Below are 22,549 nucleotides of genomic sequence, written 5' to 3'. Positions count from 1 at the left end.
GGTGGGCTGTAAGCAGTGGGAAGTGTCTGTAAATATAGATGAAACTCCACTTAGCTTCAGCTTACCTCCCGCTGTGGCCAGTGCCACTCTGTGTCCTGAGGACTGGGGACCATAGCCCTAAAGCGAATGCAGCCCACTGAGCTGACTGCTCATTGTGATGGAAATCAGTTTAGCAGCATCCTTTTAACCTCTCAGTTCCAGAAATGGATGTGTATTTTGCATGTATATTAGGCCTACTGTTGTGATTTTTAGGACTACCCTGAGCAGTGCTGCCCAGTAGAACTTTGGGCATGCTGCCCAGTACACTAGCAATGTATGGTTGTGGAGCACGTAAAAGGTGTTTAGTCTCACTGCAGAACTGCAGTGTAAATTTTATTTAATTTTAGTGAATTTGAATAACACCTCATGTAGCTAGCTAGTGGGTGTCTTCCTGGGCAGCCCAGCTAGAGAAGCAGAGCTGCTTAACGGTTGAAATGGCCAGCCCCTATCTCTTCTCTCCCCAGCTCTATACATTAAGGCTTTTTTAAAATCTTGGATTTCAGCCTGAGCGGGGCTACCCTATTAACAATGAAAGGCCCTGGCACAATGTTAAGTAATTCTGTGAGATTCAGACTATCCTCTTGCACTGAAGAGAAACTGACATTCTGTCCATTTTATATTAAGGCCCCTATCCTCATTACATTTCTGATATCAAAATGCACAGGGATAGCAAGATGGTAAATCCTCTTTCACCTGCAAATCTTGAAGCTCGAGTCATTATCTGGAAATAGTGGTCAGAACCATCATAGTTCATCAGGATAGATAATGTAAGAGCCAATGCATTTGGCGTGAGGAGAGACATAACCATACCTAGCACAGACTAAAGAAACACATCTGAGGACAGGTACAATTTGATGTGATGAAGTGTCAGGTCACCAGTAGGCTCGAGGTCCAGGAAGCAGCCCGGATTCCACACCAGCAGTGCTTTCTTGGCTATCAGGTGCAGTCAAAGGAGTAAATGCTAATAAATTCAGCAGAAAGTAACTGCAGGGAAGTGCAACTGAAACAAGCTATTCAAGGTCAATATCTTTGCCACTTTGGTGATAGAAAGTCATTGCAGTTGGCCTGTTTAGTATTTTAGGTATAGACCTCTAAACGAGAAACAAAAGTCTATTAAAATTATATTAAATCCAGAACAACAGCAACAATAAAAAAAAAAAAAAAGCAAGGTGATTCTTCAAGCACAAAAACACATACCATTCCATTCCGTGTATGAAATCATCCAATCAGAGTATCATAGAATCAGTTAAATTCTGAGGATGAAATACATTTTGCAGATTTTCAAGGTAGTTGATTCAAAAGCATTCTGAGAGTCACAAAGATGCCTGCATTGGAAAGTAAAGAACCTCGGGGCTCTTGCAAAATCATTCTTGCATATCTGCTGCTCAGAATAATGCAAAGACATTTGGCTGCAGACAGAGACACAAGATAAAAGGGAAGATTCTCTGATTTGTGGGTTCTGAACAGATAGATTCCCTGGTCCTGCAGTGTCGGCCATAAATCCTGGTGGTGCACAGACACTTTTAAACACACACACATAAAACATGCACACACGCATACAGACCCCCCCCCCAAATGACTTTTTATTACTAGAAAAGAAAATGTCCCAAAGAGCTATGGCAGTCTTTTGTTTGTTTTAAATAAGACTTTCAAGTCTTTTTAAATGCCTGAGAATCAAAGGATAGTAATACTCCTTAGTAAATAGGCAATGTTTGTTTATTTGTTTGTTTTTTGAGACGGAGTCTCACTCAGTGACCTGGATAAAGTGCCATGGTATCCTCATAGCTTACCTCAAACTCTTGGGCTCAAGCGATCTTCTTGTCTCAGCCTCCCAAGTAGCTGGGTCTATAGGCACCTGTCATAATGCCTGGCTAGTATTGTTTTCTATTTTTAATAGAGACAGGGTCTTGCTTTGCTCAGGCTGGTCTTGAACTTCTGAGCTCAAGTGATCCACCTACCTCAGCGTCCCAGAGTGCTAGGATTATAGGCTTGAGCCACCATGCCTGTTTAAATAGGCAATGTTTAATAGAAATGTAATGCTTCTTATGCTCATTGTATGTTTAAAATTCTGTAAAATTATTAGTGTAAGTATAGTCCCATGGTGGTCTCATCAACTCCCTAAAATCAGACAAATTAAAGAAAATATCTCCAATGGAAGTTGGCAAATCCCAGGAAGCTATATCCAACTTCTTAGGCTTAAAGCTTTTAATCCATCAATGAAATCCTTAGCTAAATTATTTCTTAGTTAACTGTTGCTCAGTGTGTCATATGACTGACTATGGGAGCAGATAGCAGCTTCAATTGCAATGATTTAAAAGATTATTGGGATTAACAGAAATTTGTTCAAAGCTCTGTGAGTTACAAAACAATGGTAATGTCCCTTTAATGAGTGAATTTTTTGCTATTCTGGTAGAAAATATATACTAATACATTAAAGTGGGGGGGCTCACTAATATTAGGACCACTACAGCCTGAGTGATGCTTTGCTGGGAAGAACCTTCAATGCAGAGTTTGAGATGCACTTTTTGGTCAAAGGATACATCTGGGAAGCTAAAATGGGAGCAAAGCAAGCTGAACAGCAGCTCTCATCTCAGAGGAAAAGCACAATTAGCAAAAGCTTGCATTAAGCTCCTCTTCCGTGTCTTCACAAGGATAATTATTTGCTTCAGCACAGAGTGGCTTGACTTTTTTTATTTCACTTTAATTATAGCCATTGGTGATCATCAGCGAATTAAAATGTGTTTGAATTTTTATACGCATGCATGTGTAAATTCCACCCGTTTGCTTTACCAACAATGATTCAGTGTAGCTAAGGCTTCCTCATGTTTTCAATCTAGAATTGTCATATGACATTTCACTTATGTAATAATGTGTTTTTTATAACAGAAGTATAAATGTAACCATGATTTCTGATGTTGCTTATTATTCTCTGCTACCAGGACTAAGAGTTAACAGAAGTCGAGGTTTGACTATGACAGCTACGTGCCTTACTTATAAAGGATTGCTGTATTCTTCTTGCCATCCTTAGGGAATTAAATTTTTTTTTTATTGTTAAATCATAGCTGTGTACATTAGTGCAACGCCTGTACCCATTCTAAGATGCACCATAGATGTGGCCCCACCCTTTACCCTCCCTCCACCAAAACCTCCCCCCTCCCTTCCCCTTCCTTGGCCCTTTCCCCATCATCTTGTGCCATAGTTGGGTTATAGTCTTCATGTGAAAGTTATAGTTTAGATTCATAGTAGGGCTGAGTACATTGGATAATTTTTCTTCCATTCCTGAGATACTTTGCTAAGAAGAATATGTTCCAGCTCCATCCATGTAAACATGAAAGAGGTAAAGTCTCCATCTTTCTTTAAGGCTGCATAATATTCCATGGTATACATGTACCACAATTTGCTGGTCCATTCATGGGTCGATGGGCACTTGGGCTTCTTCCATGACTTAGCTATTATGAATTGGGCTGCAGTAAACATTCTGGTACAGATGTCTTTGTTATATTGTGACTTTTGGTCTTCTGGGTATAAACCTAGTAAAGGAATTATAGGATCGAATGGCAGGTCTATTTTTAGGTCTCTAAGTATTCTCCAAACATCCTTCCAGAAGGAACGTATTAGTGGGCATTCCCACCAGCAGTGTAGAAGTCTGCCCTTTCCTCCACATCCACGCCAACATTTCTGGTTTTGGAATTTTGTTATGTGGGCTACTCTTACTGGGGTTAGGTGATATCTCAGAGTAGTTTTGATTTGCATTTCTCTGATGATTAAGGATGATGAGCTTTTTTTCATGTGTTTGTACATTTTGCGTCGGTCTTCTTTAGAGAATTATCTCTATAAGTTCCTTGCCCACCCTGAAATGGGGTCATGTGTTCTTTTCTTGCTAATAAATTTGAGTTCTCTGTGGATTCTGGTTATTAGACCTTTATTGGAGGTATAACCTGCAAATATTTTCTCCCGTTCTGAGGGATGTCTGCTTGCTTTACTCACTATGTTCTTGGCTGTGCAGAAGCTTTTTAGTTTGATCAGGTCCCAGTAGTGTATTTTTGATACTGCTTCAGTTGCCTGGGGAGTCCTCCTCATAAAATATTCACCCAGGCCGATTCCTTCAAGAGTTTTCCCTGCACTTTCTTCAAGTATTTTTATAGTTTCATGTCTTAAGTTTAAATCTTTTATCCAGTGAGAGTCTATCTTAGTTAATGGTGAAAGGTGTGGGTCCAGTTTCAATCTTCTACAGGTTGCCAGCCAGTTTACCCAGCACCATTTGTTAAATAGGGAATCTTTTCCCCACTGAATGTTTTTAATTGGCTTGTCAAAGATCAAATAATGGTAAGTAGCTGGATCCATCTCTTGGTTCTCTATTCTGTTCCAGACATCTACTTCTCTGCTTTTGTGCCAGTACCATGCTGTTTTGATCACTATGGATTTATAGTACAGTCTCAGGTCTGGTAGCGTGATTCCTCCTGCTTTGTTTTTATTGCTCAATAATGTTTTGGCTATTTGAGGTTTTTTCTGATTCCATATAAAACGAAGTATTATTTTTTCAAGATCTTTAAAGTATGACAATGGAGCTTTAATAGGAATTGCATTAAAATTATATATTGCTTTGGGCAGTATGGACATTTTAACAATGTTGATTCTTCCCAGCCATGAGCATGGTATGTTTTTCCATCTGTTAACATCTTCAGCTATTTCTTTTCTTAGAGTTTCATAGTTCTCTTTGTAGAGATCTTTCACGTCCTTTGTTAGGTATACTCCCAAATATTTCATCTTCTTTGGCACTACTGTGAAAGGAATAGAGTCCTTGACTATTTGTTTGGCTTGGTTATTGTTGGTATATATAAAGGCTACAGATTTATGGGTGTTGATTTTGTAGCCTGAGACATTGCTATATTCCTTGATCACTTCTAAAAGTTTTGTAATAGAATCCCTAGTGTTTTCCAGATGGACGATCATATCATCTGCGAAGAGTGAAAGTTTGATCTCTTCTGACCCTATGTGGATACCCTTGATCGCCTTTTCTTCCCTAATTGCAATGGCTAAAACTTCCATGACAATGTTAAAGAGCAATGGAGACAATGGGCAACCTTGCCTGGTTCCTGATCTAAGTGGAAATGATTTCAATTTAACTCCATTCAATACGATATTGGCTGTGGGTTTGCTGTAGATGGCCTCTATTAGTTTAAGAAATGTCCCTTCTATACCAATTTTCTTAAGTGCTCTGATCATGAAGGGATGCTGGATATTATCAAAAGCTTTTTCTGCATCAATTGAAAGAATCATATGGTCTTTATTTTTAAGTTTGTTTATGTGTTGAATTACATTTATAGATTTACGTATATTGAACCAGCCTTGAGACCCTGGGATAAATCCCACTTGGTCATGGTGTATAATTTTTTTGATGTGTTGTTGGATTCTGTTTGTTAGGATCTTATTGAATATTTTAGCATCTATATTCATTAGTTATATTGGTCTATAATTTTCTTTTCTTGTTGGGTCTTTCCCTGGTTTGGGGATCAAGGTGATGTTTGCTTCGTAGAATGTGCTGGGTAATATTCCTTCTTTTTCTATATTTTGGAAGAGGTTTAGTAATATAGGTAATAGTTCTTCTTTAAATGTTTGGTAGAATTCTGACGTAAAGCCATCTGGTCCTGGGCTTTTCTTTTTAGGGAGATTTGTATAGTTCATGCTATTTCAGAACTTGATATAGGCCTGTTCAACATTTCCACTTCATTCTGGCTAAGTCTTGGTAGGTGCTTCCAGGTATTGGTCGATTTCTTTCAGATTTTCATATTTTTGAGAGTAGAGTTTCTTGTAGTATTCGTTAAGGATTTTTTGAATTTCTAAGGGGTCTGTTGTTATTTCATCGTTACCATTTCTGATTGATGAAATTAGAGATTTTACTCTTTTTTTCCTGGTTAGGTTGGCCAAAGTTTTATCTGTTTTATTGATCTTTTCAAAAAACCAGCTTTTGCATTTATTGATCTGTTGTATGATTCTTTTGTTTTCAATTTCATTTAATTCTGCTCTGATTTTGGTTATTTCTTTTCTTCTGCTGCGTTTGGGGTTGAAGTGTTGTTCTTTCTCCAGTTGCTTGAGATGTTCCAGTAAGTTATTGATTTCCTCTCTTTCCGTTTTCTTGAGGAAGGCTTGCAGTGCTATAAATTTCCCTCTTAGGACTGCCTTTGCAGTATCCCAGAGGTTCTGGTAATTCATGTCTTGATTGTTGTTTTGTTCCAAAAATATGGTGATTTCCTTCCTAATCTCGTCTGTAACCCATGTATCCTTCAGCATAAGGTTGTTTAGCTTCCATGTTTTTGTATGGGTATGCAGGTTCCTGTTGTTATGTAGTTCAACTTTTATTCCATGATGGTCTGAGAAGATGCAAGGAATAATTTCTATTGTTTTAAATTTGCTGAGGTTAGATTTGTGGCCTAGGATGTGGTTGGTTTTGGAGTATGTTCTGTGGGCTGATGAGAAGAATGTCTATTCAGTTTTTTTGGGATGAAATGTTCTGTAGATGTCTGTTAAGTCCAGATGTTGAATGGTTGAGTTTAAATCTAAAATTTCTTTGCTTAGCTTCTTTTTGGAAGATCTATCCAGGACTGCTGAAGGGGTGTTAAAATCTCCAACTACTATGGAAGTGGAGGAAATCAAGTTGCTCATGTCTGTTAGTGTTTCTCTTATAAATTGAGGTGCGTTGTGGTTGGGTGTGTAAATATTAATAATTGAGATCTCATCATATTGAGTATTACCTTTAACAAATATGAAGTGTCCATCCTTATCCTTAATTATTTTGGTTGGTTTAAAGCCTATTGCGTCTGTGAACAGGATTGCAACGCCTGTTTTTTTCTGCTTTCCATTTGCCTGGAATATAGATGACCATCCTTTCACCTTGAGTCTATATCTGTCTTTTAATGTAAGATGTGATTCTTGGATGCAGCAGATATCTGGCTTGAGTTTTTGTATCCAGTCCGCCAACCTATGCCTCTTTAGAGGACAATTTAAACCAATCACATTAATTGAGAGTATTGATAAGCCTTTCGAGAGACAGATGGACATTTTTAATCCTTTTGTGACTGTGGAAGTTGGAATTTGATCAAAAATTGTTTGGGTGGGTTTACTTTTGTGGTGGAGAATTACGCTGGTCTTTATGGAGGATAGGTCTAAGAATGTCCTGGAGAGATGGTTTAGTTGTGGCAAATTTCTTCAACATGTGAATGTCGTTGAAGTATTTAATTTCTCCGTCATAAATGAAGCTCAGTTTAGCTGGGTACAGGATCCTGGGTTGAAAGTTACTTTGTTTTAGGAGATTAAAAGTCGATTACCATCCTCTTCTAGCTTGAAAGATTTCAGCAGAGAGATCTGCAGTTATTCTGATATTCTTCCCCTTGTAGGTAATGGTTTTCTTTCGTCTGGCAGCTTTCAGAATTTTCTCCTTCATATTAACTTTAGTGAAATTGATTATGATGTGTCTGGGGGATGTCTTATTTGGGTTGAGTCATGCTGGAGTTCTGAAACTGTCTGCTATCTGAATTTCAGAATCTCTTGGCATGTCTGGAAAGTTCTCCTTCATATCTCATGGAGAAGAGACTCTGTGCCTTGTGAAGCCACTTTGTCACTTTCGGGGATCCCTATAAGACGAATATTGGTTTTCTTCAAATTATCCGAGAGCTCTCTGAGAGAGTGGTCTGTTTTTGCTCTCCATTTCTCTTCTTCTTTGAGGGTTTGGGAGCATTCGAAAGCTTTGTCTTCAATGTCAGAAATCCTTTCTTCTGCTTGCTCCATTCTGTTACTGAGGGATTCTACTGTGTTTCTCAGATCTTTGAGGGATGCAACTTCTTGTCTCAATGTGTCGAAATCTTTGGTCATTTGGTCTTTGAATCCGTTGAATTCTTGAGATAACTTTTGGAATTCTAATCCGATCTTATTTGCTATCCAGATCCTGAATTCAATTTCTGACATCTCAGCTATTTGTTTGTGCATTGGGTCTTGTGCTGTTTCTGCCTCATTGATCCTTGGGGGAGTTGATCTACTCTGATGAATATGAATATGAATATATTGAATATAATATTCAATTGATATTAATAATAATAATATGAATTAATTATATAATTATAATAATAATATGAATATATTGCCAGAGTTTTTCTGTTGATTTTGCCTCATGGTTGTTTTTCACCGTTGCCTCTGGCTGTCCTCAAAGTTGGGGAGGTGTCTCTCCAAGATTAGACCCCAGCGAGATCACTCTATTGTTGCTGGATCTTTGTAGGGAGTGACCTGTGTAGCTCCTCTGGGGCTGCTCTACCTAGGGAGTTCTGGTTGTGGAGGCAGCTCCGGTTTGTGACACACCCGGATCCAGCAACAGGGCTGGGGGTGGTGCACGAGGTTCTGGGAGTGCCAGGCGCCCAGTGACTTTGGCACAGAGAGCCCAAGGCTCCAGCAGTCTCTGGCCAGGAGAAGAGCTCTGCGCAGGGGCAGGGAGGGCTTCAAAGGGCATGCAGCTACCAGAGTCCCTGTCCAGATGAACAGGCTAGTGTGGAAGCTGTGAGGACACAGGAGGGAGGACGCAGGGTAGCATGGCTCCCACAGTTCCTGGTCAGGGAATGTGGAGGCCCGGTGGGTGCAGGTCACCGGTTGGGGGTCGCTGCACAGCTCTTATGGAGGTCTGGGCGGTGCCAAGCCCAGGAGTTTGAGGTTGCTATGAGCTGTGACATCACGGCACTCTACCCAGAGCAACAGCCCAAGGCTCCAGTGTGCCAAAACCGTCTCACTCTGCCCCTAAGGATTAAGGCTGTAAGGCAGTTCAGTCCCCGCCTTTAGGCTGCTCGGTCAGTAGGTTACTTTGACCCGCCCAATCCTTGCTCTGAGACCCTGAGGGCGGAGCTTGCCAGGGCAGTTCTTTCACAATGGCTTCCTGCGCCTAACTCAGTGGCTCGGTCTGGGGCCCCAGACAATGCCCAAAGTTCTCCACACTCCTTCTCAAGCTCTCCCCAAAGCAGTTCAACTGAGTGCCAAGTCCAAGAATACCGAAACAGTTCACAGGTAAGCAGTCTCACTGTTGCTTGTACGGTTGCCTGCGTGATTAGGTCGATCAAACACACGCAACCACTTACCAGTTTTCCACCGTGTTTGTCCTCCTCTTGGGGTCCAGAAGTCCCTTGCTGGCTCCCTGTATCCTCAAAGGGATGATTATAGGCAGATCCCACCAGCCAGAGATGTCTGGAATCTTGTCTCCCCAGACTCGCTGTTCCCAGTTGCAGGGAAGCTGTTACTCGGCTGCCATCTTTCTGGAGTCTGAAAATAAATCATTTTAAATGAGATCTCTCTCACACACATAGTGCTAGCTCAGCACCTGTTAGTCATGTGACTTCACACGAGTTACCTCTAGTGTTTCCTTTTCTCTATAAAACTAGGATAATTTAGGTACTAATTCATTAGCCTGGATGGATAGATTAGATAGATAGATAAAATTAATACAGCCTAGCACATAGTAAGTTCCTGAAATATTGTTATATTGTTTCAGGGGTTATTATTTATTACTGTCATTATAAAATGCCCAATAAAGTGCTTGGCACTGAAGATGCTCTACAAATGTTTCTTTTCTTCCTCCCTCTCTACCGTGTACAGGGGCTTTGTATAGAGGATAAACCTCAGAATCTAGACTCTAGCTCAACATGGAAATTTTACTTACTAGTTTTTTACAGTAACAACATAAAACTTTATTTAGTTAACAATAAAGCAGAAACCCATTAGTTTACTTTCTAGTTCTTGCTGTAATAAGCCCAGAGTAAGTCAGACAAGAGAAGGAGAATCTGAATATAAAAGCGCTTTGCTGTGTTAGCTCATCTGTTATTTCACACTGATTTGCAAGTTCTTTGGGTTTTTTTTCTTTTTTTTAAATCTCTTCCAGCACTCATGCATTGGAGTACTTTGATCTGGAAGGAAGCAGGGCATCATCTAATACAGTAGTTTTGTTTTTAAGGGCCAGAAAGGGAGGTTTGGCAGTTTGTCATAAGCCAGGGATGGCAAGACGGCTGCATGGCTCTCTCCCTGTGCTCCAGGCTGGGGTTCCTTTCCATTGCAGCTGCCACAGAGATTAAGTTGGAGGCGCACACCAGTACAAGTGTGCTGCTGACATGCAAGCTTCCCAGGAAGGCCTGGTTCATAACACCGTCCTTTCTAGCACCTATCAACGGCTCATTTGGTTCCTTTTTACCCACGATGGAAAAAGCATTCTCTTCCCTTGAGTCTCCTGATCATTACAGATTTGAGGGACCCACTCTCAGCACTTTTGGTTTCTGAGTTTCTGAATGATGTGAGCTATAAAACAAATGGGAGATCCAAATAGGCTATCACCTTTATTCCTGGTAAAAGCTGGTCTAGAGAAAATCACAGATGGCCCTGATAATTCATCTCCCCTCAAGCCTCAACCTCACATCAACCCACCAAATGGGGAAATCTGAGTCCTGAATCTACCCCGGTCCAGAGTGAGAAAGAGAGAGGATAGACTGCCTTTACCAGTGGAGGCACAGGGACCAGTGCTCATATCCTAGCAGGGGGCCTCTCCCCAGAAACCAGAGGAATGAGGAACGGGTTATCCCTTCTCACAAAAACACTTTTTTTTTCCATTTAATTTAACATGGCAGCATGCAATTGTTTTTGTATCAGCTTTTATAAAGGTAAGCATCTTTACGAGAAAAGTTAATGGTCATTACATTCTATGAGTGCACTTGAGAACTTTGCCCACCCTGCATACATATTTCACAGTGTGTCATGGCAATTGACATGGCTTATCGTTCTCCATTCTGGCCTTTGTACTTGACATTATTTCAAACACATTTTCACACATCAACATCACCCACACGGTCATTTTATTTGCATTTCTCTCATCCCTACAAAGGTTGTGCATTTTATAAGTGGCATGTGGACCTTGATTTTTATCTACCCTAACAAATACTCTTCCTACTTGGAATAGTTTGTTCTTTTGTTAGTTATGTTTAGCACACACATTTGCATTGTGCTGCTTTTTTCTCCTATTTGGTGTACAGCATTTCATTTTGCAAGTTAAAAATCAGAAAGTTTTTGTAAGTCAAAAACGATCCATCTGCTTCCCTCTTGCACAACCTGAATAAATATATTTCTACTCTTCTATTTTTTTCTATTTTTGTTTATTCTGGTTTTGAAGTTTTAATTTTACTTTTTGATCTGTATGAAATCTATTTCCATCTTGATTTAATATATAGATATAAAGCAATTCTTCATACTCATATTCAACTATTATTTATTAAATAAGAATTTCTTATCCCACTAGAAATACATTTTTAAACATATTTTATATAAACCATAACTCATATCATAGTAAATCAGATTCGGTGGTGAGCTTAAATATATTACAGTCTTTTTGTTCTTTAGAATTAGAATTGACATTTTCTTAAATCTTAAAATCCAAAGGGCCGTGAACCCTGAGGTCCATCTTTTGTACAGTTGCTTCAAAGTAGAATCTGCTGTAACATAGGTATCCGTGAGAACTTGAAAGAATTCCTGCCACCCATTCTCCATGGTGACATTCAACTATGAAAACCAACTTCAATTAACCTTGAACCTTGAACCTTGAGAAAATTGAATTGAGCAGAAGTTAATGTGATCACTGACAAACCAGAAAGTATCCCTAAAACAAAGAACGATAATGAAACAGTAAATGATTTAAAAAAAAAACTTGGAATACAGTCACAAAGGTGACATCAATAGAGATGGATGCTATTCCTAAATAAAATTTTTCTTAAATATATCTTTTGAATCGGTCCTCTGAAAACTTTTGTATGAATCATACTTTTAAAACATCAAAAACAGTTCTATGGGGCAGTGCCTGTGGCTCAAAGGAGTAGGGTGCCGGCCCCATGTACCGGAGGTGGCAGGTTCAAACCCAGCCCCGGCCAAAAACTGCAAAAAAAAAAAAAACAGTTGTATGCAGGACAAGAAGACAAGGTTGTGCTCTAATACATATTCTCTTGCTAATTCTGAGCACATGTCTTCTTTCTTCATCTCCTTCTCAGGGCTTAATGTCTCACCCTGACTTTTCCCATCTCTCATAGCGTCTAGCTTGCAGTAACTCCACCCTGGGTCTGTTTCTGCAGCCCAGTCACTCTCTTCCCCACAGCATGTCTGTTTTCTCCTTAGCATCTGGCATCGAACCTAACTTACAGGAGGAGGAGAAGGCTGGGGCGTGGGTAAGCACCAGCGCTCTGCAGGCAGCCAAGTGGACAGTAGTTTCCACGTGCATCATAACAAGCTATTAGCAAACCTCTACCTGCCTGGTGAGGTCGTTGTGAGGGTTGGCGGTTTCTGGTACCTGATGGATGTTGTTGTTACAAGCTCTCAGCAGGTGTTTGTCAGTGGGATGAATTCATTCACTCTCACTGGTCTGGGGTGAACTTGGCTCTCGTTGCATCGTTGTTTCTTATGACTCACAAGAAGAGGAGAATAAGACTGGCACAATTTCCATGTCCAGCTCTCCTTATTAGGTCCATTGCTTTCTATGTCTCCTTATTTAAATAAACTCAAAGTACCCACCTACTCTGACTTCAGTAGGCTGCTGTTTTTGTTATCTGATTCTCCCTCCATAGGTTTGTCTGGCTCACTTCACCATCCTGCTCTCTCCAGGTTCTTGTCCTTTGTAACAAGTTCATATCCATGATCCACAGTTAGATGCTGTGACCTCCTGCTTTCTCGTCCTCTCAGAGACTGAAACCAACCATGTCTGCTGCATGTTGGCCACACAGTAGATGCCTCCTGCCCTAGACCTCATCGTGGCAAAGGCACAGTCGCCACTGCAGACTCTCTTGCCTCCCTCACCCCTTATCCTCAACCCAGTAGGTCTTCTGGTATGGAACCTGAGCAGAAAAGGCAGCACCAGCAGCACCCAAGAACTTGTTAGACATGCAGATTCTTGGGTCTCATCCTGCACTTACTGGGTCAGAAATGCAGGAGGAGCCAGTGATCTGTGGGGGGGACTGCGATGCTTGCTAAAGCTTGAGGACTGTGGCCTCAACCCATCTCATCTCTTCTGTCTTCTCCCTTCTTCCTGTTGGTATTTTACTAATTCTTATGGGAAGCATCTTATGATTGGAGGTCATTGTGCGCCATTTTTGAAAGCTACTATCATAGAGAACTTTAGGAGGTAGAACATCAAACTAATTTCCAATACTCAGTGAGTGCTATCTCATTCATGACAGCAAGTGATGGTGATAAGCTAAATTGATGAAAGTGCAAATAATCCATTTTAATCAAGAGGGTTAAATTCTTCCTGTAAGGAGATGGGGACAGCTTTTTAAAATAATGTGAATTCTGAAATACTGGCAAAGTTGCTGATACACAGTACTAGTGAACAGTGAAAGAATGTGGAGAGCCTAAGTAGTCTTCACATTATTCACACCTACAGTTATGAAGCGTTAGAAAGTCCCAGCTAATTCCTGAGCTTGATGATGGATCTGCAGGGACCATTACAATAATGTTTCTACTGTGTGTGCGCACTTGTGTGTGTTTAGCAATGTCATTAAAAACATTATCAAATAGTACTTAAAAGCGGCAGTATCATTCTATCTCCATATTATATGACTCCAAACCAAATGGTGTTCACTTTTGTCACTACCCATCTTAGTCATAAATGATAGTAATGAATTTATTATATCTATGAATAGTTTTCTTGTATTTCTACTAGATATGTATATGTGTGGGTGTATATATATGTATGTATATATGAGTGTGTGTATATATGTGTAAGTATGTATAGATAGTGGATAAATATAGACAAAATGGTTACCAATGTTAATATTGAAGAAATTACCAAAAGCTATGTATATGGTGTATACATTGCTACTAACTGTAAATTGGAAAACCCTTTAAAAAAACAATTTTACAAGATCCATTAGACATTAGAATATTAATACATATATATTTAATGTATGAGAATTTATTCTAAAGGGAAGAAATTCTAATTTCAGAAAAAAATTGTATGTGAGAAGATGGTCCTTGCTGCATTTTTTTCATCATAGCATAAAACTATATGTAGTTTTTTGCAACTTTATACAAAAAACTATAAGCATAAAGCAATATTGCTTACAATACTAGGGAAAAAAGCAAGACACAAAATTTGGTACCTGATAGGATTACGATCATGAGAAAATATGTTTCTGTTGGCTAGAGTGGCGATAGGACTGGTGTCTTATATCTTCTCTCATTTTTATTTTTTCTTTTTATTTATTTATTTTTTTTTGTAGAGACAGAGTTTCACTTTATAGCCCTCGGTAGAGTGCCGTGGCCTCACACAGCTCACAGCAACCTCCAACTCCTGGGCTTAAGCGATTCTCTTGCCTCAGCCTCCCGAGTAGCTGGGACTACAGGCGCACGCCACAACGCCCGGCTACTTTTTGGTTGCAGTTTGGCCGGGGCCGGGTTTGAACCCGCCACCCTCGGTATATGGGGCCGGCGCCTTACCGACTGAGCCACAGGTGCCGCCCTCATTTTTATTTTTTCAAAGGAAATGTATAGTTAGCAATTAGGACAGTGGAATTCCCAAGACTTTTTCTTCCCCTAAGTGATTTGGGCCTTTGTGACTTAGCAAAGGGAACTCGACCAGTAGGGAACTCAATTTTTCGAGTGTTAATATGTCCCAAGAGGAGTGAGCAACACTTTTTCTCTGTCTCTAGCAAAGCCTCCAGCCTGAGCCAGCTGCCTTCATGAAACCAAGATTTGTAGAGAGTTTTGAGTAATCCCACTGCAGTTGCATCTGTTCCCCACCCCAATATTGCTTCTATGGCATTTTTGACTGTTGAAGTGTATGGCGATCATTTGATTGCATCTCATCCCAGAAAAGCAGAACTTGGCAATAGCACTGAGACCTCCTTCCCTTCTAGTCATCTTAATCAGGACTTTCATTATGCTGGGAACATCAAGAATCAAAGTGGTTTCCTAGAGACATATTAAAGTGAAAGGCAGCTGCATCATTATTTCCTCCAACTGGTAACTTTAAGCAGAACTCCTTCCCACAGCATCACTTTGAACATGTTAAACAATAGCTTGGTAAGAGGACTGAGGGCCATGTATTATGGGATGGTGGTGCGTTATCACTTAGCCCTTCCCAATGACTCCCCATTCAGCTGTGTAGGCTGTTTATAGCATTGGCTTACAGTCTGCTTTGCCTACTTTTCCTATTAATGAGTAGTAATCGTCTTGCTGATCCTAGTTATGACTTCTGCTACCATTTGGAGCATTAAAAAGTCTGAATTAGTTTCATCTCGTGGTCTTCTATTCAGTTCCAAAAAAAAAAAAAAGAAAAGCCAACACAGTCTTCAAATGCCAGTGCTGTCTGCTTCAAATGATTGTTTTGGTTTGCATTATATTTTTACCATTTACAGAAGATTCAGGTCAAATAGCATATGTCCTTGAATCATATGCTCTTTAAAGCCCGATGGTGTGTAACTTACTCTATTGAGCATACATTCACTGAGCCAGTTCTAATTGACGTGCGGGGAGAGAAATCCTCTGTGTGTGTGTGTGTGTGTTTGTGTGTGTAGATAGATACCAATATCATTGATATAGAAAATCAAATCTGTGGGTGGAACATTGCTGGTTTCTGTGTTTCTGACTGGGCATAACTTAGTCTTTCATCTGGGTGTTTATTCATCTTACCGGAACAGCTTTCAGTCCTCTTTAAAAATTAATTTGACTTTAATGTGTAGTTACCTAAGACTCCCGTGGGCTAAGATGAAATCACACCGGGGGAATTTTGATGTGACAAATGGCCGTTGTACAGGAGCCTTTGATCCACCACTGTGGTGTTAACTAGCTACCCCTTGTTTTGCTGAGCTTTAAACGGGATCAAAGTCTGCAGCACACGGCATGATTGGGAGCCAGAATTCTGGTGCTTTCCACATCCTTGGGAAATGAGAGGTTCCCCCCCCTCACCCCGCCCAACCCTTAGCACCTAGAGAAATTGGACAAGGGTGGAGGTAAAGAAGAAGGGGTGAGGCTTTTCCTAGGATACTGCTGCTTATTGAGTGACATGAAGCCCTTTGCTCCTGAAGTAGGAATTTCCAATCCTGGATTTCCAGTCTCTGAGGTCTGCTGAATTTTTCCAAGTTTTTAAAAAATTATGAAGAAAACTTAATTTTGATTCACCTTTATCTTTAAAAAAAGATCAATACATGAAAGATGTGATGGATGCTGATTAGAAAGATGAAGAAAACAGGCAAATGGCTGAAGAACATTGGAAGATACTGCCCTGGTGGTTAGACAGACAGCTCTCTAAAGACAAGATAAAATGTCTTAAATGCTAAAGAACAGCTTTTGATACTGACCTTGATAAAGACTGTTCTGAAGCATGTCGATGCAGCAGGCAGTAAATCTCACTCTTTTCTGGAAGGCAGATGTTGTCTAACTCTGCAATCTCTTTTTCTGACAGATGGGGAGCTCTCCATATCGAATGAGGACGACTCCTTGGAAAATGGCCAGTCCCTGAGCTCCAGTCAGCTGTCTCTGCCTGCTTTGTCCGAAATGGAGCCAGTCCCAATGCCCAGGGACCCCTGCTCGTATGAGGTGCTCCAGCCTTCAGACATTATGGACGGGCCAGGTAATACCCTCGGCAGGATTGTAGAGCAGGGCACAGAATGTGGCGCTAGGTCAAAACCTGGCTGAACTTAGGGGCTATTCTAAGCATACGGATCTGGAACTTTGAGCAAAACTGATCTCATAGTAGTTTTTCGTACATACTGAATGTTTATAAAGCGGGGAATATTTGTACCTCCTGTACCATGGTTTTTAAAAACTTCCTGTATAACCTTAGTTTCTTTCAAGAAGAGATTAGCTTGCTTTTACAATACTGATCACTTAAAATGTCATTGTTTTGTTTTTAATACTTATCTCTAATAAGATAAAGCGGAAGAATCCTAGGTTTCCATGGGGTACCTATCTAATTTGCCTGTTAGAAATGCCTGGGCATACCCTTTAATATAACAGTTAATGGTTATATCAATTTAGTAGATCGTATCAATTTACTGGATATGGTCAATTAATTTAATTGTCATTTAAAATGTATACGGTTTATTGGGTGAATGATATCCTGCTGATGGATGACGTTTGATGCTGTCTGACTGTCACCTCCTTCTTTGGCCCAAAGTCATCTGAGAGGCCAATGTTCTTTCTCTCAAGTTTGCATATTGGCCGCCAAAGACATCCCTCCCAGCAGCTGGAGAGGAGGGGTGTTTGTCAGGAGATGAATCTAGGGTGGGGAAGGAACCTCATGGAATATCTGGAGTACCGGTACATAAGCCACGTCCTTTTGCCACACCATAGACAAAACCCATACACCTAGGAGGTCCCCTAGAAGGCTAGAAGGATGGCGTTTCTCAGAGTTAATTCCCCTGCTTCACCTTGGCTAACCGACAGTCATTGTCCTATCGGTGGCTCCCACACTGATAATAACAGTGTCCCTTGAGAAGGGGGAAGTTAGTGCTCATAAGAATTCTTGGTAGGGCTTTCCTGCTACACAGAGTGCTGCCTCCCAGATCAAGGGGGAAGCCCGGGGGCAGAGAGGAGGGAGTCATTTCTGGGCATTCCTGCTGCAGCAGTGCTGAGGGGTGAGAGGGCATGCAACTGAGTCACAGTCCCTGTCGCTCCCTGCTCCTGGCCCAGGCAGAGCTTTCCAAGGAAAGCAGTGAAGTTTTTTTTTTTTTTTAATCTAACTCTTCCTTCTGACATTGGAATCAGATGGATTTGATGGTTACAATGAAATCTATCATCCCAGGGAAGTCATGGAGTTTTACTCTGTCGTGGGCAAAGCTGTACACGTGGGAAGGAGGTGCGTGTGGCAGCTCTTCGTGGGAGGCCGCCAGAGGTTCCCCTGCAAGGGAAGAAAGGGTTGGGCCCAAGGCAGAGCAAAGAGAAATGGGGGAATTGAAACAAGAAACCTGTAGTTCTGGTGAGCAAGAGGAAAGAGAGGGAATAGAAGGTGCTGACTGAAAGCACCCTTTGCCTTGTCAGAGTTTAAGAGCTGGCGGAGGCAGTGTGGTGTCCGTGATACTGCAAAGTACTGACTTGGGGGCCACTCCTGAGCCCTGGGCACCCTGAGGAGCAGCCACCCAAGCCTGTGGGTGCAGCCTGTGCAGCGTCGACCTTTCAGGCTGTTATCAGTCCCTGGTGTCCCAGACCCGAGGGCAGGACACAGGAGGACCCAGTGGATGAAACCGAGACGCGCTGCTTGTTCGAGTCCACTCTTTCTCCCCCCATAGCAAAAGGCAAACAGGCCCACGCCAGGGTGCAGGCACTCAGGCCCGGTTCACCTTGATCTCCTGGACCTGCCCTCTCATTGCTCGCTGCTGTGCCCCACGAATCTCATTTTGCAGCATCCACAGGAGTCTCATGATAAACGCCGAGTCGGAAGTGGTAGCGTTTCTGACGGTTTTGAGATAACGTCCTTCCCTTTCTCCCTCGCTCTTCCCATGGCTCCCCCGTTCTCCCTCTGCCTGCTTTCTACATCCAACCTGCTTCTCAGATTTCTGGCATCCTCATCGTAATCCTCTACACGTCCGTGGTGGCCCGAAGCCATGGGCACTCTGCTATGTCACTAACCCACGTCCCTGTCCTGTGTCCCCTGCTGGCCCCACCTGCACTGCGTTTGTGTAATGTCTCCTGTGTATCATGTGGTTGTCCCCTCAGTGTCTGAAGAGAGTCCCTCTGCCAGTGAGTGTGGAGTCCTCCTGTCCCAAGATCCTTCAGCCAAACCAGTCCTGCTACTACCCCCCAAAAAACCTGCTGCTTTCTCTGGAGACCATGAGGAGACCCCAGTGAAGCAGCTGTCCCTTCTCAAGCAACCCCCGGCCCTGCCTCCCAAACCCACTGCCAGGATTGCCAACCACTTAACAGGTGAGTGGAGATGTCTTCGGGGGCATGCAGCCCCACCTTCCCTTCAAGGGACTGTTTCTTTCTTTCTTATACTTTCTATCACAGGCCTTAATGCACCTCTCTGGGGAGGGCACCCTGTGGGGTGCTTGGTCTTTCTGTGGATGTCTTGGTACCGACAGTCATAACCAGGATTTGTGTTTTTGTGTCAAGAAGCATTTGATAGACACCTGCCAGCCATTTGCCTGGACCCTTCAGTTGTGTGTATGTGTAAATATGTACATTGTGTTTACGTGACTAATTCAGGATCATTTGCCCATCTAGTTCCTGAAGTTACCGTACATGGGGAAAATGGGAAATTGTAGGTACCTTAATTTATGAAAGGTACATATTAATTTATAAAATATGCATTACAAAACATTTATGAATATTCTTTATGTATTGTCCACCTTTTCATAAAATGTTATAGTGAATGATTTTTAAATGAAGGCACATCAGCTACTATTTCCCATTTCGCCTATGTATGGCAACTCTGGGGACGCCTATAGCTTCAGCTTTGACAGTTTTGCAGAGGTACTGCCTTCGTCCCTTCCTGAGAAGTTTGTCAAGGCTTGAAATGTTTTGTCTTTAAGTTATTGATCTGAAGCCCAGTATCTTTCTTCTATTAAAATTCATTTCAGTACTGTCTGTTCTTTTTAAAAAGAACAAAAGCAAATGAAAAGCAAAATTAATCTGCCAAACACATGATAAAATACTTTCAGAAGAAGAATAAGCTTAGCAGTGTTGTCCTAAAACGATTTTCTATTTTCATTTTGAAATGTTACTTAAGGAATGTATCCACAGTTATTCAATTGGACGTTCAGTGAAATGGTACTTCACTGCACACTGGCACATGAATTGGATGCCATTTTGTGGTTTAAGGTTGTGGTATAATCAGAAGTTAAAGGATTTCAGGTTATTTCTCCAATTTTGATTATAGTCCTTACCCGATATCATCTTTTTACGATGAATGATTTGGTATTTTTATAAATAATGCCTAATCCATCTCTATAGCATTTTGTAGCATTAACAGGGGTAGGCACAGGGAAGAATATTCACCTATATTATAATAGAAACACTGAGGTCTAAGAAAAATAAGTGGCATTTCCAGGGCTGATAGGGATTCAGGAATAGAGGCCTGGGTAGACCCTAAGTTTCCAAACTCATAGTTCAGTGAATGTTGTATCCATGCTGTCAGACTGTCTTTCACACAGTGCTGAGTCCAGCTTAGGTGTGAGTTTGTGCCAAACTGCCCCACGAATGTGTATGTCCATCCAAGTTAGGTGTTTGTGGTTTGAAAGAGCACATTTCTATGCAAAAGGAACATTCAACACATTAATAACATGTTAGTTCAGTGTCCCAAATTCAAATTCATAGTTGAAAAAACCCTGGAAGCCAGCCTCCTTCTAAGATATAACAACCATCTGTTTATCTAATAAAAATCAAATATTGCTGTGCATACTGTTTTATCACCTGCTTTTTGCAGTTGGTAATATGTTGTTAACTGATTCTCAGGTTAGTAAATATTCCACGACGTGATGTTATTAGCTGCTGAGTGTAGATCAGGGTTTACTTAACTGACTCCTTGAGGTTTTTCCATCATCTCTATTGTAAAAGGACAACAGTGAACCTCCACGAGAGCCTGCATTCATCTTTACAAGCATCTCTAATTCATGGAGGCCACGTAGGCTTTGTCCATGAGCCCCAGAGCTTGGGGGGCCTGGTAGCCACAGGATTCTTTACATCTGAAAGACTGAAGGTGTTATCTAAATTTGCCTACTCTCTCTGGCTTCCCTCATTCTTTCCCAAGAGAGTAATTATGTTATCTATATGCCTTACCTCTGTATAGCTTGGATCAAATGAATAAAAATATGCAAAAGCTAATATCTTTACGATTCCTGTACCTGGGAACCTCTTAAATACGATAGAGACAAAGAAGTCTGCGCACTGTGAGTCTAGTGCTACCCTTTTGGGTTTAAATTCAATTAGACTTGCTTAATTTTTATAAGTGAGCAATCAGTCATAATGAATCTGCGTCACCATGAGGCAGCTACATTAACCCTGTTCCGTTACTAATTACTCCAGAGACATCTGGGCCATGTCAGAAGGAATTAATAAACTAAGAATTCCGAAACTCTAAACAGAGACCTATGAGTTTCAGTACGTTCTCAGTGTCTGTTGTTCTGTTGACATGTTTGAAAAGAAACATGGGACAATGGAAAGACATCAAGCATGATTAACGGAGAGTGACAGTGGTTGGTGGCGTGGTAGAATGCTAGAGGAAACATGAGCCTGCACTGGAGCTTTTTCCAAGTTCACAATCAGGGAAAGACATGCAGAAATATCTCTACTTTGGCATTTGCTTCCATTTTATCAGGAAAATCATAATTAACTTGGAAGCGATTTGTCTTACCATTTCCCTCTATTTGTCAGCCAGTTGGAGAGAAGCTCTCTTTCTCCCCCAAACTATCTTCTTTTCCTGTTATCATCCTCTTCCATTTCATCTTCTCCAACATCAGCCTGTGCAGGGGCATGAAGTACGGGGTCAGGAGCTATTGTACATGAGATTTCTTCCCTTCTGCAAGTGCAGTGTCAGAGATGGTTGTATAACGAATATGATCTGAGGTGAACTGATTCTCAAAATGCATCCTTCTTAGAATGACGGATGACCCTGAAAGAGAAGGGTGATGGAGGCAAAAGACACCATCTCCTCCCATTGTAAGTCTTCATCAATCACATCTCCAAGCATCCGGCTCCAGAAATCAAATGTTAAACTCTGCATGAATAAGCCATGCTTTCTGCATACAAGTACACCATGTGTGCCCATTGAATGAAGGATAATCATCTTACATGGTAGCCGGACTCAAAAGTGTGATGTTCACACTTGTGTAATAATAATGGCAGCTAGTATTTTTCAGTATGTACCATTTAGTACTATGACGTAGATACCATTATCTACCTCCTTTTCATACCTCCTTTTCATAGAAGTTGAACATGAAATTTGAGGAGTTAAAGGACTTGGCTATGGTTACATAGCTAGTAAGTGGCAGAGATAGGAATGAACCCATTTTGTTTGACTCCAGAGTTCCCACAACCAAAATTACATACCATTACCACCAAGATGCCTATTCCCAATTTTTTTTAAATCATCAGCTTTCTTTGTTTTTTAATTTTGTATGTTTTAATCCATTTAAGCAGTTAGAAAATCTGCTTTGGTGTGTTTATAGCTCGTATTAGTCAGTGTAGGCTGCTGTAACAAAATAACATTGCCTAGGAGGTTTATACAACAGAAATTTATATTCTCATGGTTACAGAGGCTGGAAAGTCCAAGCTCAGGATCTGACAGGGTTCTATTTCTGTTAAGAGCTCTCTTCCTGGCTAATAAACAGCTGCCTTCTTACTAAGTTCTCACATAACAGGGAGAAAGAGATCTCTGAAGTTCCCTCTTAGGACACTAATCCCCTAAGATTAGGGTCCTACCCCCAGGATCTGATTTAACCTTATTTACTTTCTTACTCCAGATATGGTCACATGAAGTGCTGGGACTTCAACATATGAATGTGGGAGAGATACAATT

The 22,549-nt window shown here is 41.1% G+C and overlaps 1 protein-coding gene across 13 annotated transcripts in view; it reads left to right on the top strand.

Moving 5' to 3' along the window:
- The window catches only part of PHACTR1 (phosphatase and actin regulator 1), a 544,631-nt gene that overhangs the window by 440,718 nt on the left and 81,364 nt on the right, over positions 1-22,549 (top strand). For 9 of the 13 annotated variants that reach the window (XM_053602161.1, XM_053602162.1, XM_053602164.1 and 6 more), the window contains 2 exons: positions 16,499-16,666; positions 18,751-18,957. In XM_053602161.1, the coding sequence (XP_053458136.1) occupies positions 16,499-16,666; positions 18,751-18,957 (375 nt within the window). The remainder of the gene's footprint in view (positions 1-16,498; positions 16,667-18,750; positions 18,958-22,549) is intronic. The other 4 variants (XM_053602167.1, XM_053602165.1, XM_053602172.1 and 1 more) reach the window with 1 other exon arrangement.

Source organism: Nycticebus coucang, chromosome 9, assembly GCF_027406575.1.
Source record: "Nycticebus coucang isolate mNycCou1 chromosome 9, mNycCou1.pri, whole genome shotgun sequence".
NCBI lineage: Eukaryota > Metazoa > Chordata > Mammalia > Primates > Lorisidae > Nycticebus > Nycticebus coucang.
Note: the sequence above shows the minus strand (reverse complement) of the source record. Positions and strands in the feature narration are given on the sequence as shown.